Source organism: Stegostoma tigrinum, chromosome 9, assembly GCF_030684315.1.
Source record: "Stegostoma tigrinum isolate sSteTig4 chromosome 9, sSteTig4.hap1, whole genome shotgun sequence".
NCBI classification, from domain to species: domain Eukaryota; kingdom Metazoa; phylum Chordata; class Chondrichthyes; order Orectolobiformes; family Stegostomatidae; genus Stegostoma; species Stegostoma tigrinum.
The window spans coordinates 47,880,748-47,900,018 of record NC_081362.1 but is presented as its reverse complement, the minus strand read 5'-3'; the positions used below and the strand labels follow the sequence as shown (position 1 = coordinate 47,900,018).

At 38.9% G+C, this 19,271-nt stretch overlaps 1 protein-coding gene across 4 annotated transcripts in view; it reads left to right on the top strand.

The window, feature by feature from the left end:
- sptbn1 (spectrin, beta, non-erythrocytic 1) overlaps nt 1-19,271 on the top strand; it is a 239,773-nt gene that overhangs the window by 70,147 nt on the left and 150,355 nt on the right. For all 4 annotated transcript variants that reach the window (XM_048536023.2, XM_048536019.2, XM_048536021.2 and 1 more), the window contains one exon: nt 9,450-9,635. In XM_048536023.2, coding sequence (XP_048391980.1) covers nt 9,491-9,635 — 145 coding nt within the window. In that variant the 5' untranslated portion in view covers nt 9,450-9,490. The remainder of the gene's footprint in view (nt 1-9,449; nt 9,636-19,271) is intronic.

Here is a 19,271-nt window from a genome sequence, read left to right as displayed (position 1 = left end):
GGGTTGCTGATATTTGTGAATTTGCTGTCGGTTGTTTAATTGCCCACCACCAATCACAACTAGATGTGACTGGACTGCAGAGCTGAGATCAGATGCGGTGGTTGTGGGATTACCTGATTCCATTTATCGCTTGCTGCCCGTTCTGGTCAGGGTGCAATAGTCCTGAGTTGTAGTTTTACCAGATTGACACATTGTCTTTAGGTATGCCTAGTGCTGTCACTGGCATGCTGTTCTGCATTCTTGATTGAACCAGGGTTAATCCCCTGAGTACTAGTAGATTGACAGATGTGCCAGGCATGAGGTTGCAAATTGTGGTTGAATACGATAGTGATGCTGCTGATAGTCCATAACACCTCATGTAATGCATAGTCTTCAGTTACTAGATCTGTTTGAAATCTATCCCACTTAGTGCAGTGATAATGCCATACAGTATCATGCCATACAGATCAGTGCCCTTCATGCAAAGATGGGACTTTGTCTTTGCAAGGACTATTCAGTGGTGACTTGTATGTTTACCATCTCAAGATAGTTGCATTTGTGGACCTGATAACATGACCTATTATTGTGAGACTTAGTGGGGCCTGGAATCAATGTTAAGGACCTGGATGCCTGGTTTACTAGCCCAGCAACAGTACCACTATGCCAACACCTCCCATTTAAAGCAGAGTGCTAATCAATGTAGGGGTATAGAGATTTCTTTCAACTTCCCACATTGTTTTAAACAGAAGACTCAATCAATTGAAATTACAGTAAAACTTGAAAGTAGAGGCTGACAGTTTTTTTTTTAACATTTTGTGCACATTGTGATACTTTTTTCTATGTGATAGTGGTTCATGATGTAGTATTATTTTTAGTTGGTAACTTGGTTTCTAAAGTGGTCGGATCCATATATAGCTGTAAGTTTAATTTGTATTCCTGTAATGTCGAGCTAAGAAGGGAAGTACGTAGTTTTGATTTCATTCTTGGGTTCTTAGTATGGTGGTGGATTAGCTGGAAATATATTTCTATGCATTTAAAGAAGGCTTTTTAAACCCTTGAGGTGAACAGTTCAAAGCCTTAAAAGCAAGGAATAAGAGAGGGAAAAGCTTGAGTTGTTGCCCAACAACAGTCTACCAACAATAAATCCCAAATGCTGCAATTGGTACAGTGTTGAATCACCTGCGCATTTAATTTCTGCAAAAGCCTGACACGAAGACAGAGACAGAAACAAGTTATTTTAGAAAGACAAAATCATACAGAAGATGTTATTTCAGGTACTTGGATTATTTTGCTTAATTATTATGTAGTGTAAAATAGTTTTTTTTGTGATAAGTTTTGATGTTTTGTTGTTTACATCATATTGTTAATTTTTTGTGAATGTGACTTAGCACTACCGTAAACTGCAAAACTAAAACTGCCTTTCAGGCCAGGTTTCATTCTGGGGTATGAATTGTCCATGTTACTATCATCTGGGATCATAACAAATGCTTAACAAATCTTACATAACGGTAGTCAATGTGAGGATTGATTTACCTTTATAGGACAGATTATTATGATGATCACTGCATTAAAAACATAACTACATTATAAATAAGTATCTAATAGTGATTTTTGAGTAGGCAAAAAAACTCTTCTAGTGGATTCTCCTTTTCAATGTATTAACTATGAATGGTCAAATTTTGGAAGTTGTTCAATGTGTATTCTCGGATTTGCACGTCTGTGCAGTTGCATACTGTGCAGAATCGAATCTGTGGTATATTTAGTAGTGTGACAATCCTAGCAATGAATACATAGCCTTTAAACATTGTCCAAAATTCTAATCATGCAATAGTTTTGGAATTGCATTAAATATTGAAGGTTAAGGGGCTAATTTGTTTGAGATTCCAAAGCTCATGTTTAATTGTCAAATGATGATATTTAAATAAAAACCTGCAGTTAGTTGAGCCAGTGGAAATGTAGGTTGATGCCATTGAGACAATAACTAAAACCTCTATATATATATATCCGCTGGAAAGCTGAAAAGCAGGTTGAAGGTGTTGCATTGTTCTTGGACAATAAACCAATTTCTGTATTTATCCACAAGTTGTCCCAATTGTACAGTATGCACATTGACAGATCTGAGTGAGTCATCGAGGGAGAGTTGAAGTATAAAGGATTACAGAGTAGCATAGAATTTGAGTCTTGATAAAGAGACCTGATGTAAAACTTTTTGTTCTGGTGCTCTACAGTAAAAATGCAAGAATGTCCAAGTTTAATGGCAGGAACAACTTGAAATGCACAACAAAAAAGTGCTTATGTATAATTTTAATTGAATATAAATGTATAATTGTATGAAAAATTTCTTCCATTTTCAGGAAAACAAAACAAGACTGGAAAACTGAGGCATTACAGCGAAATATTCTATTATGATTGAAGACTACAGATTTTTATTTGTCAGAATAGCGATTAGGAACAATTTGCAGTTCATGCCCCCCAAATCTAATCAGTTCTCAATTTGCACCACATAACATGCAGAGAAGCCATGGAAGTTATAATTAGATAGTAACATAACTAGTTACTTTCAATTAAATGTTCTGTTGGATTTTCTCATACTTCTGTCTTGAGTCCACAGTTGTATGCTTCAGTCACATTTCAAAATTTGGAGCAGTGACTGCACCATGCTCTTGCCAACATATGTAGCTGTACTGCCACTTAGTGGTTGAAACTAAAAAAATTACAGCTGATTATTAGCCCAAAGCAAACCACATTTAAAAATCAAGGCATTAACAGCAACAGAAAATACAAGTGGAAAATAAACTTAGACTAAAGCAGAAATTGGAAAAATAAAATCAAACTGTCTTTTCATGGTTTGTTTCGCTTGCATCCTCTTACATTATGTTGACATGTTTCTAATGACGTAGATTTGGTATGTTGAGAACTTGTATATTTCCAGCATGGATTAGGCATACAAGTTCCCAATGTGTTCCCTGCATGCGTGGGAACGGAAGAGAAAAATAGTTTGGATACTGTTCTTAAAAATATGCGTAAGTGCACTTCCTGTACATTGCATGCAAGATGTCATGCCTTGTTGATTAGCTCAACGTTTGTATTTGTAAGACGGCAATGCATTAGAATGCTAATGAAAGCCTGAGGGGCATTGATGTTTAAAATAAAATTACTCCAAATTTTTCAAAAGAAAATTCTCATTTATTTATATCTTAGGATCAAATTATGTCTTTGCATGAATAAAACATAAAATACTTTTTAATGTTTCATGATTAAACTATAGAGTTGTTTGCTGACGATTGGTCATCGCTGTTATAGTCTATCTTTCATTTCCAACTTTCTCTCTTTGTCTCCTTTTCCCCCTCCCTCTTCTGCTTGACCTAAAAGTCTAAACTTGATCTTGGTTCTATTCTACGTTTTACCAGGGGAAAGTGATTGCTCATATATTACTAGTTTCATGTACCAACTGGAGCACACAATTTATCAATCTCATGTTATTTTTGTAGGTGGTGATTTACTAGATATTTTTCTGCATTATAAGTTTCACATGATGTGGGCACAATATGTGTTATTCGGCAATATTACCCTGATTTAAGAACAGCTTCTTCCCGGCTTTTATCAGACTCATGAATAGACCTCTCATATTAGAGTTGTTCTTTCTCTGCACCTTCTCTTGTAGTTGTAACACTGCATTCTGCAATCTGTTCCATTACCTGAATGCACTTATGTAAGGTATGATTCAACTGGTAAGCAATCGAAACAATACTTTTCATTGTATCTCAGTACATGTAACAATAAATCAAATCAAATCAAAGATTTTGGTTTGTTGCAATTCAAACAAAAATCTGTGCAAGTCATGTTTACATGAGAGATCCAAATGTCTAATATCTACAAAACTAGGAGAAGAACAGACAGATGGCCTTTATCTATTTTAAAAGATTGAATTTTGAAAGAAGTCAAAGTATCTGAGGGAATTGTTAGTAGGGACAGGAAGAGGTAAACTGCTAGTTTTGAGGGTAAGAATAACTGACAACATTAAACATCCTCAGGAATGAATGAATTGTTACTGGAGCAAGAGAAAGGACAGGATACAGGACAGGAGCTGTTTAAAAGGAAAGAATCAAGGGGAATGAGGAGAGCAATTTAATAGGAAGGTAAGGGGATAGGGAAAATGGAGTAGGATTGGTGAAAAAAGACCACATACGATGGCTTAGGATAGGGAGACACCTGCCTCAAATGTAGGTTGAAAGTTGTTTCCTACTTTACACCTGCCAGTTTTTATCCAAGTAATGAAAGAAGACAGAGGAAAGCAGAAATAGTTATTGAGGATGAAACAGTAGAAGAGAGACACAGGAGGGGCACAAAATCAGCAACACATGGAGATCAGGCCAAAGGAGGACCATATTTCCCATATGATGTTGTGTTGCCATTAGTATTGACCAGTAGATTAAAAACCTTGCTATTTTGGTGATACTTTCAAATTAGCATTAATGATTGGTAAACACACCCAATGGGAATTCCCTTGTATAAGTAGCTGTCTGTCATTGTAGAATTGCAAAGTGAATAATTGCCACTAGCAGTTGTCTTTAGTTTCCAGTCTCTTGAATGGTCAACCAACCCCATTTATATAATTGTTAATCACAGGATTTTCATGGCATTTGGCTGTCCTTTAAATATTTTTGGGCATCCTTTGGGTTTCAAGCCTGACCACTCCAATATGACCATTCTAAAGCTTTAAATGTGTAGCTCCCGTCGGTGCAGGTTTTCCAGCTTCTTTGAGGTCTAAGGGCAAACTGTCTGATATCTCCCCTGTTAACTTCAGTCTTGTGAACCTTTCTAATATGTTTGGCTCTGCTGGCCATGCTTATTCTGTGCAGCCTTCTTGTTCAGCCCTTCTCACATTCAAAGCAGTAAATAAATTGAGACAGCAAAAGATTAGGAAAGGAATCGCAGGGAGTTGAGACAGATTAGGAATTTTAGGGGCCTGGGCTGCCATCCAATTTGTTTCCAGATGGAAAAGCAAAGCTGTGAATACACAGGTGGACACATGTATGCAAAGACAGGTAACCATGGGAAAAGTAAAACCTGTTGAGAGAGGAAGTTGACATATTGTGGCACAGACACCAAATAATGGGTTGCAGATAAGAAAACAAAATCACAAAACCCACTCTTCAACTTAGATTTTCACATCTGAGGCTGGTGTTTAGAGCTGGAGAATCTGCCAACTCACTGCCCTTGCTTTAGGGTAATGTGTCCTGAATGACAGCACCTTTGCTGTGTTTGAGTGGCTGCTGGAGAGAACACAGTGTTGGAGAGGCAGATGTGGGGTGGAGTTGCGTCTGCCACTTCCAAACTCCAATCATGGGTGGCAAGACTTGAAGCATGCTGGCTAATGAGCCTTCTGCAGTGCATAGAATCTTAGAATCACCACAGTGTGAAGCAGGCAATTTGGCCAATCGAGTCCACACTGACCCTCCAAAGAAAATTCCACCCAGATCCAGCTCCTACCCTGTCCCTCTAATCCTGCATTTCCCATAGTTAATCTAGCTTGCACATCTCTGACACTATAGGCAATTTAGCATGGCTTATCCATCTAACATGCATATCTTTGGACTGTGAGAGGAAACCAGAGCATGTAGATGTGGAGAGAATGTGCAAACACCACAGAGAAAGTCACCTGAGGGTGGAATTGAGCCCAGGTCCCTGGTGCTGTGAAGCAGCAGTGTTAACCACTGAACTTCTTCAGAACTTCATCCCTGTTGTATTCTTAAATATTAGGTACTCCAGGCCTCACCACTGCCACCGCTCCACCACTTCTCATGTCAAACATGCCAAACTATGCTACTCAGCCACACCTATACTCCTTGTAGCCCTGCTGCCAGCTTAGTGCCAAACTATGTCTCTTCTCCACACAGTGAAACTTTTGTGCCCCTTGCAAAACACGGTGCCAATCATACCCCTCACACTCCCAGAACGTTTACAGATCCTTCTGTGAAGGGTTGATAAGATCTGTCAAGCTGACAAGTTACTTAAATAGCCTGCCTTTCAGAAATAGAAAAATACTGCCTGCCTGTATCTAACAGTTGAAAACAAATTGTTGCCAGAAAATTCAATGACTGTTTGTTGACATAAACCTATATTTTAAAGTGGCCAAAGACTGCACTATCAATAAAGAGATGACTGGTGGTGAGTTTAACTTCATCATGCCTCAAGTGAGGGGTGAGGTTGAGAACGCAAGAAGTTCATGGTAACCTCAGCCAGTCCAGGAATTGATCTCATGCTGTTGTATCCAGCTCAGTGAGCTAACAGACCTCAAACAACATGTTATTGTTGTAGCATTGACGTAGATTACACAATGCTGTCAAGCTATCAGTATCACAGCATGTAGGGATCTGTGAATTTACAGTTTGATGACAACTCAAAAAAGTTATTTAGAGATAGCTGCCTTTGTGGGCTTATCAATACAGATTTGTTTTTCCTCACATCACACCTCCCCAAAGAAAATGAAAATGTATCTTTTGAGGCATTTTCATTACTTATCAATGATTAGCTTAATATTATTGCTATGTCACATTGACAGTAATAATATATCGACATTAAACATACAATGAATTACACAGCAGCCATGTTTTACATATGCCCATGGACATCGCATCATTGATGTTGTTTATATTGCTCTCAATAAAGCATCCGTCATAACATTTTCTTCTGGAACATAAACAATTTTCAAATTATATGGTTGGAGAATTTATTCCAAAGCAATAATCATAAATCTTATTCTGAAAATTTTCTAAGAAAATCAAAGGATTGTGATCTATAAAAATAATAATTTCTTCTGTGTTGCTCACGTAAATTTCAAAATGATATAGATGTATCACAATATTTAATATCTCCTTTTCCACTGCATAATTTTGATATGGTCACTTTCTTTGAATAATAACTGATAGGTCTTCAAATCCCCAACTATTCATTTTGCAGTAAAACAGCCCCACACCAATTTGGCATTAACAGTGTGAATGGCTTTGCATAATTCAGTGCAGCTAAAACCAATGTGGTTTCTCAGCACTTCGAGTTTTCAATAGACAATAGACAATAGGTCCTGGAGTAGGCCATTCGGCCCTTCGAGCCAGCACCACCATTCATTATGATCATGGCTGATCATCCACAATCAGTATCCTGTTCCTGCCTTATCCCCATAACCCTTGATTCCACTATCTTTAAGAGCTCTATCTATCTCTTTCTTGAAAGTATCCAGAGAGTTGGCCTCCACTGCCTTCTGGGGCAGAGCATTCCATATATCCACCACTCTCTGGGTGAAGACGTTTTTCCTCAACTTTGTTCTAAATGGCCTACCCCTTATTTTAAACTGTGTCCTCTGGTTCTGGACTCACCCATCAGCGGAAATATGCTTCCTGCCTCCAGAGTGTCCAATCCCTTAATAATCTTATACGCCTCAATCAGATCCCCTCTCATCCTTCTAAACTCAAGTGTATACAAGCCCAGTCACTCCAATCTTTCAACATATGATAGTCCCGTCAAAGGCACTTTGACATCCATTTAAAATTTCTGCCTCTCTATAATGAATTCATTAAAGGAGCAATGACAGTTCTGAAGTCGCAGAACAAACCTGTGATAGAATCCAATCATGCCAATATATTGCAAACTTTCATGGTTTGTCCTAGGCACAGGAAAGAACCCAGGTTTTCCCTTCCTTGTGCTGTTTGGCCTTGTCCCAAGGCATGGTCCAGCTAAGCCACCTTTGTCTTGGTAAAATTACTCTTGGCCAAATTTATGATTTAATTGTCTTTTTGTAGTTGATCAAACAGTCAAACAATATCAACGTTCTTCCCTTTTTTGGCTAAAAACAACCAAATCATCAATTGAAATAACAGTTATGTTCCTTCCTACTTTATTAGTTAATCATTAAAACATTGATGTAATTTTCAACAATTCTAGATGCTCCCAACATTCTTTTAAACTCCAACTGGTAAATGATAAATTCAATCTGATGAGATCTCATAAAGTAATCTCTTCATCCCAGGAACCAGAGAATCCTTAATGTGGAGGCAGGCCATTTAAACCATTAGGTCCACACTTACCCTCTGAAGAGCATCCTACCCCCCACCCTATCCCTGTAACCTTGCATTTCCCATTACTAAACCACCTAGCCTGCACATCCCTGCGTACTGTGGGCAGTTTAGCATGGCCAGTCCACCAAACCCGCACATCTTTGGGCTGTGGGAGGAAACTGGAGCACTGGAAGGAAACCCATGCAGATGTGGTGAGAATATGCATATGTCACACAGACCAGAATCAAACTTAGGTCCCTGGCGTTATGTGGCAACAGTGCTAACCACTGAGCCACCATCAGTTAAGTGAACCTTTGCTGAATAGTATCTCATTCAGTTATATCTTTTCTTAAGCAAGGAGACCAAATCTTTACACAGTACTCCAGATATGATCTAACTAAGGCTTGTTACAACTGCATAATGGTTGGTTAGCTCAGCTGGCTGGAAGGCTGGTTTGTGATTGCAGAGTGATGTCGATAAAGTGGGTTCAGTTCCTGCACCAGCTGAAATTACCTTGAATTTTATCCTTGCCCCTTGCATGAGGGATAGTTACCCTCAAGATAAACCACTATCAGTTATCTTAAATGAGAGAGCAATGCTATAGGGCAATAGTGACTTGCTGCAGCAGCACATCAGTACCTTTATGCTGTACTCCCTAGTAATAAATGCCAACAGAGAGCTGTGGAGGCAGAGTCCTTGTATATATTTAAGACAAGGAGAGATTATTGATCAGTAGCGGAATCGAGGGTTATGGGGAAAGGGCAGGCAAGTGGATGTGAGAACTGTTGTCAAATCAGCCATGAACCTATTGAGTGGAGGAGCAAACTAGAGGGGCTGAACAGCCTAATTTTGTTGTTATTTCTTATGGTCTCATTCCATTTGCCTTCCTAATAACTCATTGTGCTTGTATACCAACTTTTATGATTTTTGTAACAGGACACAGTCACTCTGTACACAACACTTCACAATTTCTATCCATTTAAATATTATACTTTTTTTATTATTCCTGCTACTTGAGCAAATGTGTAATACAAGAGACAGCCTAATTACAAATAATATTTTTACATTTATGACAGTGGATGCTTTGAAAATGTGATTGTGTGGCCTTATATTGCATAGTTTAAGAAAATCTTAAATTAATTTTAGCATTTTAAATTTTTTTTCTGTAGTATTTTGTTTCACATTGGTGACAATTTAGGCAAAATATTTTGGAATTGGATAATTTATTCCAGTCCTATGCTGCATTGCATTGATGCACCTTTCTTTAGTCCAGTTTACATCTATAGTCTGTGACAATTCTATCTGTGTGCTGATCTGCCCTTGAGCAAGACATAAATTTGACATCTGCAGTTCCAGATGTGCATTTACTATTTATGATCCTTTGTGTTCTGAAGTGCTGTTTTGATTTATTTTCAGAATTTTTTGTGAAAGGCAGCTCATGACGAGGGACAGCTAAGATGACAGCAATAGCAACAGACTACGACAACATTGATATTCAACAGCAATATAGTGATGTCAACAATCGTTGGGATGTGGAAGAATGGGATAATGAAAACAGCTCTGCCAGGCTGTTTGAAAGATCCCGCATCAAAGCTTTAGCAGGTAGGTTTCATTTACACAAGACCTTTTTTTAGTTAGATTAAGTTTACAATAGAGTGAAGAGAAGTGTACCTGTTATTTATTTTACTTCACGTATGTCAATTTGGTCCCTTTTCTCATTTCTGGAAAACCATTTACTATTCATTTGGCATACAGTAGTCTAATTTTCACTGAAGCATACATTTATTATTTGGAAGAGAATGAATGCTTAAATGTTATTCATCTGCAGAGGGCAACAGTCTTGACACTAACAGTGGCATGTACACAGACCTGGCTTTCAATCTGACCCCTTGCATAGTAATCAGGAATAGAAGTCCTAGTCTCTTTCACAATTGTATTTTGTTTCTCCAAATTCCCTTCCTTTCCCATATAATGTGTACTATTAAATAAACTGGAAACTGTAATGACATTCTACTGTATGAAGAGTCTTTGTAACAAATTTCTCCTTACTACTGTGAAATTTATTTTAACTGAGTGATTGTCTTTGATTTTAATGTACAATAGTGAAAAGGAATGTAATAATACAACACAACAGTCACTTGCTCAATAGTATAGTGGCTGCAAGTGTGTTTTTGATTCTGAATTGCTTGCAAACTTGATCGAATAAATATTTATGATTTGCTTCCTGATCAGCTTCTTTTGAAATAGTATAATGGATCTTTAACAATATCATTTCTAAGCAAATGATTGTTTAGAAGGCACATTTTGGAAAGGTGCAGAAGTAATAGGGTTGTTGTCAAGGCTGACTTCAATTTCCCTAATATAGATTGGAACCTCCTAGTGCAAATAGTTTGGATGGAGCAGTTTTTGTCGGTGCGTCTGGGAAGGATTTCTGATTCAATATGTAGATAGGCCAACTAGAGGGGGGGCCATTTTGGATTTGATCCTTAGCAATGAGCTAGGCCAAGTTTTAGATCTCTCGGTGGGAGAGCGTTTTGGTGATAGTGATCACAGTTCCCTGTCCTTTACTGTAGTCATGGAGAGGGATATGAACAGGCAGTATGGGCAAGTATTTAATTGGGGTGGGGGAATTACAACAGTTAGGCAAGAAACTGGGAACAGATGTTCTAAGGGAAATGCATGACAGAAATGTAGAGGTTGGTTAGGGAGCAGTTGCTAGATGTAGTGGATAGGTTTGTCCCACTGAGACAAGGAAGGGATGGTAAGGTGAAGGAACCTTGGACAACAAGACATGTGGAACATCTATTCAAGAGTAAGAAGGAAGTTTACTTAAGGTTGAGGAAGCAAGGATCAGACAGGGCTCTAGAGGGCTACAGGGTAGCCAGAAAAGAACTGAAGAATGGACTTAGGAGAGCTAGAAGAGGATTTGAAAACGCCTTGGTGGATAGGATCAAGAAAAACCCCAAGGCATTCTATGCTTGTGTGAGGAACAAGAGGATGGCCAGAGTGAGGGTAGGGGGCGATCAGGGATAGTGGAGGGAACTTGTGTGTGGAGTCGGAGGAGGTAGGGGAGGTCCTTAATGAATACTTTGCTTCAGTATTCACTGGTGACATTTGTGAGGACAGCATGAAACAGGCTGATATGCTTGAACAGATAGACATTAGGAAGGAAGATGTGCTGGAAATTTTGAAAAACATGAGGATAGCTAAGTCCCCTGGGCCAGACAGGATATACCCAAGGTTGATACAGGAAGTGAGGGAAGAGATTGTTGCACCTTTGCAATGATCTTTGCAAGCTCACTGTCCACTGGTGTAGTACCAGATGATTGGAGGATGGCAAATGTCATTTCCTTCTTCAAGAAAGGGAATAGGGATAATCCTGGGAATTACAGACCGGACAGTCTTACTTATGAGGTGGGCAAATGATTGGAGAGGATTCTGAGATATAGTATTTAGGATTATTTGGAAAAGCACAGTTTGATTAGAAATACTCAGCATGGCTTTGTGAGGGGACAGGTGATGCCTCACAAGCCTTGTTAAATTCTTTGAGGAAGTGACAAAACACATTGATGAAGGCAGAGCAGTAGATGTGGTGTATATGGATTTTAGCAAGGCATTTGATAAGGTTCCCTATGGTAGGCTCATTCAGAAAGCAAGGAGACATGGGATTCAGGGAAATTTGTCTGGATACAAAACCGGCTGTCCAATAGCACTCAGAGGGTGGCAGTAGATGGAAAGCATACAGCCTGGAGCTCGGAGACCAGTGGTGTTCCGCAGGGAACTGTTCTGGGACCTCTGCTCTTTGTGATCTTTTTAATGACTTGGATGAGGAAGTGGAAGGGTGGGTTATAAGTTGGCCGATGATACAAAGATTGGAGGAGTGTGGATAGTGTGGAGGGCTGTTGTCAGATGCAGAGCTGGGCGAAGAAGTGGCAGATAGAATTGAACCTGGAAAAGTGTGAAGTGATTCATTTTGGAAGGTCAAATTTGAATGCCGAATACAGGGTTAAGGGCAGCATTCTTGGCAGTGTGGAGCACAGAGGGATCTTCAGGTCCATGTCCATAGATCATTCAGATTTGCTACCCAAGTTGATAGGGTTATAAAGAAGGTGTACGGTGTGTTGGTTTTCATTGAGGGGAATTGAGTTTAATAGCCGCAAGGTTATGCTGCAGCTGTATAAAACTTGGTTAGACCACAATTGGAATATTGTGTTCAGTTCTGGTCACCTCATTATAGGAAAGATGTGGAAGCTTTAGAGAGGGTGCAGAGGAGATTTACCAGGTTGCTGCCTGGACTGGAGGGCAGGTCTTATGAGGAAAGGTTGAGGGAGCTAGGGCTTTTCTCATTGGAGTGAAGAAGGATGAGAGGTGACTTGATAGAGGTGTACAAGATAATGAGAGGCATTGATAGAGTGGATAAGCAGAGACTTTTTCCCAAGGCGGAAATGAATATTACAAGGGGGCATAGTTTTAGGGTGATTGGGGAAATGTATAGGACATATGTCAGAGGTGGGTTCTTTACACAGAGAGTGGTGGGCGTGTCGAATGTGCTGCCGGCATTGGTAGTGGAGTCAGATACATTAGGGATATTTAAGCGACTCTTGGATAGGCATATGGATGACAGTAAAATGCAGAGTATGCAGGGTAGTTTGATCTTAGAGTAGGGTAATAGGCCGGCACAACATTCTGGGCCGAAAGGCATGTACCGTGCTGTACTGTTCTGTGTTCAATGTTCATATCTTGCATTCCTACCACAACCCCTTAGCAGATGCCCCATTTAGGCTGCCACAAACTGGAATGATCCAGTCAATAATGGACAATATAAATAATGTGCGCTATCGTGAAGCAAATGAGCTTGTCATCACTGACAAGGCACTTTTGCTCTCCATGAATTCTGTAAGTACAGTCATGCCATGAAGTAGGTTGCAGTCTTAAGTATGAATTACCAGACCTGTAAGTGTACTGACATCACAAACTTACATATACTGTTTGATTCAGGCTTCCTAGAGTAGTACATTCGCATAGCTGTAATGCTTCAGGCTTCACTGATGTTCAACTAGCTGGATTAATGTACACATGATGATAGCAGCTTTTAATCTAGAGAAGCATATCAAAACCTTTACAAAATGTTAAACCACAAAAGTGCAGTTTATGACGTATGATGGACAGGTCAAAGAAGAGTAGTTTGAGATTGGTAGGGAGTTTAAAAGAGCCATATGAGGCAGCAAAAGGAATTGTTCCTTTGTCCGGCTCAATCTTTCTCTTTTTCTTGCTTACTCTGTCTAATTCCTAGTTTCCTTTCTATTGCTTGCTTCCTCCTTTTACTTTTTTGCTCATTCCTCTGAATAGGAGCTGCCTGTCCCTCACAACAGTGTATTTTTTTCCCTCCTCAGATACAGCTGTGAAAATACTCCATTTTCAGCATCACAAAATCTGTAACGTTAAAATTTATCGCATATACTGAAAATAATTGAGAAAATATTTGTGGGAGGTGTTCAGAAATGAACTCAACATGATACAAAACTAGTTAATACCCTTAAAGGGCTGGAATTCTACTTGCCAAAAAACAGACAGCCATGCAAAATTAAAGTGGTAAGTGTTGTGATATTACATTTGTCTATGTCCAAGCAAGCATTCACCTTTAAAAGAGTTAACTGATGACATCAGTATGACATCATGCCTTGTGATTATTCTTGTACGAAGGCATCAAGTCCACTTTGAATAGCTACTGCTGTACTTTGTAATCCTTCAGAAAAAACAGTGAACTATCTTGAACCCAAACTATGCGAATGTCTGAGATAGAGTTGTAATGTATCTACCAGAATCTATTCGATAAGACTGCAATTGATTGACGTTTCTAGTTAATGTGCTTCAGTGACACAGACTCACTAGTTTGAATAAAAGAAAGGTACCTGATTTAATCTAGACTTAATGGTTAAAAACATTAAGCATTAAAAACATTAGAAGCATTTTAATATTGATGCAACTGAAGTCAAATGCACTAGTGGTTCTTGACCTGGGTGTGAACTGGACTGGTAGGAGTGTTTTAAGTATTTTTCAAAGCTTTCCTCTGCCAAATTATTATTGGAATGTGCCATTTTGCTTTCAGGAAGAGATGCAATATGTGAGCAAGGCCTGCAAGACATCATTTTATTTCCCACCTTTGGCACATTCAATGGCATCTTAAGTGTTTAAGTTAAAAAGATAGTAATTCACCATCAGCACTAACCACTGATTTGTTGCACTGTACCCAGTTTCAACAATTTGTCTCACAGCACAGCAACAAGGAAAATATAGCCACATCTGCGTAGCCCCAGCTGTAAGCTAAAGAAATGCAAGCATTTCATCTCGTGATAGTCCAGCAGCAATTCTACAGAAATGTATGCAAATACAGTAAAGCTGCAGCAAGTGTATAACTTACAAGTTACGATGGTGAACAGATTGTCAACATATTTTAACATGGAAATAGACAGCCGAACCAATCCGTCTTTCATTCTCTGTATCTGCAACACAGTAAAATTAAACCATCGAACGCCCCAAGCTATCACACTGATAGTTCCTAACCAGACTTTTGAATAACCAGTCCCAGACTTTGAAAATGATTAATGTCCAGATACTATTTTTGTATCTAAAATAGAACTATTTATTAAATACACAATTTTAGTAGAAAAAAGTAAATAACACAGTAAGCTGATTAATGTCTGTGCTTTTCCGGAAACATTTGTCTTTAGCTTCCATTCACACAAAAGACATGCTGTCAAATAAACAATGTTAAGGAGTAAATAAAATAAAATATCAACATTGGCATGATTACTTAAATGGCTTTCATATTGTGTTGCTTCATTGATGTGAATGTGGACTCATTTGCTGCATTTTTGTTTGAAATGTGGATCAGGATCACCTTCAGTTCACCCAAGTAAAGGCAGCAAAACTTTTAATTCAAATGTGCTGCACTTAGAGTATCGCGCACAGTTCTGGTTGCCGCATTATAGGAAGGATGTGGAAGCATTGGAAAGGGTGCAGAGGAGATTTACCAGGATGTTGCCTGGTATGGAGGGAAGGTCTTATGAGGAAAGGCTGAGGGACTTGAGGCTGTTTTCATTAGAGAGGAGAAGGTTAAGAGGTGACCTAATAGAGACATACAAGATGATCAGAGGATTAGATAGGGTGGACAGTAAGAGCCTTTTTCCTCGGATGGAGATGGCTAGCACGAGGGGACATAGCTTTAAATTGAAGGGTGATAGATATAGGACACCTGTCAGAGGTAGGTTCTTTACTCAGAGAGTAGTAAGGGTGTGGAATGCCCTGCCTGCAACAGTAGTAGACTCACCAAGTTTAAGGGCATTTAAATGGTCATTGGGTAAACATATGGATAATAATGGAATTGTGTAGGTGAGATGGGCTTCAGTTTGGTTTCACAGGTCAGCGCAAAATCGAGGGCCAAAGGCCTATACTGCGCTGTAGTGTTTTATGTTCTATGTAATGTTTGGGGTCTGGAAGTTGCTGTATCAGATTTGGTAGGAAGCTTTCAAATCTTCATGCTGTCTCAGCAGCATTCCAGAGCCATCTCTCAGAAAATATAGTTCAAAAGAATAACTTTAATTCTAGTTCCACTTGGCTAGATTTTTCTTGATACTTCAATTACCATTCAACTACTGCCATCTGCTTGAACATAGGATCTCTTCTAGTCATGCTGGAACCATTTCCCCAAGTACTGACCTCATTAATAACTAACTTCTGCTATCTGTTTAAACACAAAGCACTTCCTGGGGTCCCACCATCTGTTAGAACTTTTTAAATCAAGGTTCAGCCTGCAATTCACCTCCAGGCTTGGTCTCTCAAACAAAGCTTGTTTGGTCTGTTCTTTTCTGTCATAGATGCATTTATCCAGGATTGTGCTGTAGAAAGAACTACCACAAAGTTTCTATGGAATCTACGTTCCATTTACATATTGAGAAAACCCTCCATTGTGTCGTATTGAACTGCATCGTGCTGAATGGGATAGATCTCAAACATATTTCGCACCTCAAAATGGGCAGCCAGCAGCAGTGGAATTGTATTCAACGCCAATCTACAACCTCATGAACTGATATGCCACCACTTCACAATTACCATCACGTCAGAGATCAACCCTCATTCTGTGAGGGCTGGAGGATATGGCAGGAGTGGCACCTGGTATACCTAAAAGTGAAAAACCTGGTGAAGCTATAACATTGGACCAATTGCATTTGAAACAAGAGAAGAAGCACACAATAGACAGAGCTAAATATTCCCATAACCACTGGATCAGATGAAAGCTCTGCAGCCCTACCACATTCACTTGTGAATGGTAGTTGCCAGTTAAGCAAATAACAGCAGGAGGAGCAGTAACAATCGATCATCTGCTTCTACTGTGCAACTGGACACTTTTTAAACACTTAAAGCGGAAGTAGCTACAAACAGAACATTAAACATTTTCGATTGCACCTTCAATTTGTTAATTATTATAATAAAAGTCACCATAACAGGTGCACATCATTCAAAATAAAATGTTCATAAATGATGAAGGAGAGAATCAAAGATACTTTCCACGTGCTGCACAACACATGTACTCCACAAATGTACTTGTGCTCAAGAGAGGGACCGAACATATCAATTTCCAAACAAAAGCCTGAAGTACAAAAAAAGTTCTGGTGAAGCTCAGCAAATTTGCCAGCATTTGTGAGAACAGAGGGATAGAGATGACGTTTTGAGTCCAACATGACTGTTCTTCGGAACCGCTACGTGGGCAGAACTAGGTTGGAGGGCACAATCCCTTCTCGACACTACCTGCTGATGTCTGATATGGCAAAGGTTGAGGACTGCCAATTAATGGCTACTTACTGCTCTTGTGGCAGGGACTTGGGTGACCTTCTCAATCTGTGCCTTTTGTCAAAGGCAACATCCAACAACAGGGATTTCTTCTGTTGAAAGTGTCATCTTTGCGCTCCAAAATGACTCAGATGTTTCTTAATCAGAAGTCTCCATTGCTACATATTATTGGAACGGGTATCTGCTGTGTATTCAGATGTTCACCTCTTTCTTCATGTCACATAGAGTTAATAAAATTGGCTGAAGATTTGCATCTGTCAGGAGGATGCCAAGATGTGTCATCGAATCAACACTTTTGGCTCATGCTCTGCCCTTGAATATTTTTGTTTTGAAAGAGCAGTGATTGATTAAAGACACTTCACATTATTATTTTTGTAAGATTCTAAGTATGTAATGAGGCACTATACAAAACAATTACTTCTCATGTTGATCTCAGTGATCCTTCATATATTTAGGATGAAGTAGGGTCCATTACAAAAAAAGCTTGCTGACTGAATAATACTACTTTTGAAACCTGCAAGAGGAGACGGATGGTAATGCGTTTGTGTAGAAGCAGATAATACAGGAATATAGCACGTGGAAAGTATCTTTAATGTCTCCTTCATCATTTATGAACATTTTATTTTGAATGATGTGCACCTGTTATGGTGACTTTAATTATAATAATTAACAAATTGAAGGTGCAACTGAAAATGTTTAATGTTCCGTTTGTAGCTACTTCTGCTTTAAGTGTTTAAAAAGTATCCAGTTGCACAGTGGAAGCAGATGGCTGATTATTTGTTGAAAACAATCTTGGAATTACCATTGACTTTTAATATAGTCTAAAGTTGATAGTGCCATTAAATTAATGACTGAAGGTAAATATAGGTATACAGGCAAGTTTTAAAGTAGTGTGAGATGTGGACTCAGAAAAACACAGGGATTTTTGGAAGTTGTAATTGCCTAGAAATCTAGTCATACAGCAGCAATTGTTCAGATACAAACTGTGGTCTTCAGCTTTGAAAATGAAGGCAGAAAGTATACTCCTTACATTGAAAGTAAGAATTGGAATAGGCCAGTTGGACCCTGAAATCTGTTCTACCATTCTGTAAGATTACAATTGATTTTTTTTTACTTCCAGCCACACCTTCACACACTATCCTCATCCATATTCTTTGATTGCTGAATTAAATATACTCATGCTGAGCACGCATATTTTTAAAGTTTGAAAATTCCCAAGAATCCACTATCCTTTTGATGAGAATGTGTTTCCTTAGTGCAGTTTTGACTGGCCACTAATCCTCGACTCTCCAACCAGGGTAGTCACCTTCAATGTTTATTTCAAAAAATTCCACTCTCCTTTCTAATAGATTAGCCCATGCAAATATGGCCTCATAACAAAATCTCTTCATTCCAGGAATCATTAAATTCATCCTAAGGTTGGTATATTGTTCCAAAGGTAATTTTAAGCCAATAATTTATGCCGGTACATCCCGAAGTTATCAGATAAGCACTTTGCTGATGAGAATAAGAATCTTGTAACAGTCTCTATCACAATGCATTTGTCAAACTAATAGGACTAAAGGCAGACAAATCCCCAGGACCTGATGACTTGTATCCAATTTTGTATTGGAAGTGGTTGCGAAGTATTTGGCTGAAGTAATACAGAACTCACCACATTCCAGCGAACTATTTAAATGATGCCCCTATTCAAGAAGTGAGGGAGAAGAAAGCAGGAAACTACAGCCCAGTTAGCCTAATGTCAGTTGTTGGAAAATGCTGGCCTTCTGAAATGGAAGTAGTGTTTGACAAATTTGCTAGAGTTTTTTGAGGATATACCAAACAGTTGATAAAGTGAAACCAGTCCATCAGGTACACTTGAATTTGCAGAAGTTATTTGACAAGATGTCACTTAAATGTTAACTGAACTACATAGGAATTCACAGTATTGGGGATAATGCATTAACAAGGACTGAGGAATGGTTAACACACATAAAGACACATTAATGGGTCTTAATGGGATTAATGCATCTTTCAGGTTAGAAAGAAGTAAATAATGCAATACCACAAGGATCAGCCCTCAGGCCTCAAATATTTTATGATTTATATTAACATTGGCAGATGGAGTTCAACCTGGATAAATGCGAGGTGATGCATTTTGGAAGGTCGAATTTGAAAGCTGAGTACAGGATTAAGGATAGGATTCTTGGCAGCGTGGAGGAACAGAGGGATCTTGGTGTGCAGATTGAGGTATACAAGATAATGAGAGGCATAGATAGAGTTGATAGCCAGAGACTATTTCCGAGGGCAGAAATGGCTAGCACGAGGGGTCATAGTTTTAAGCTGGTTGGTGGAAAGTATAGAGGGGATGTCAGAGGCAGGTTCTTTACACAGAGAGTTGTGAGAGCA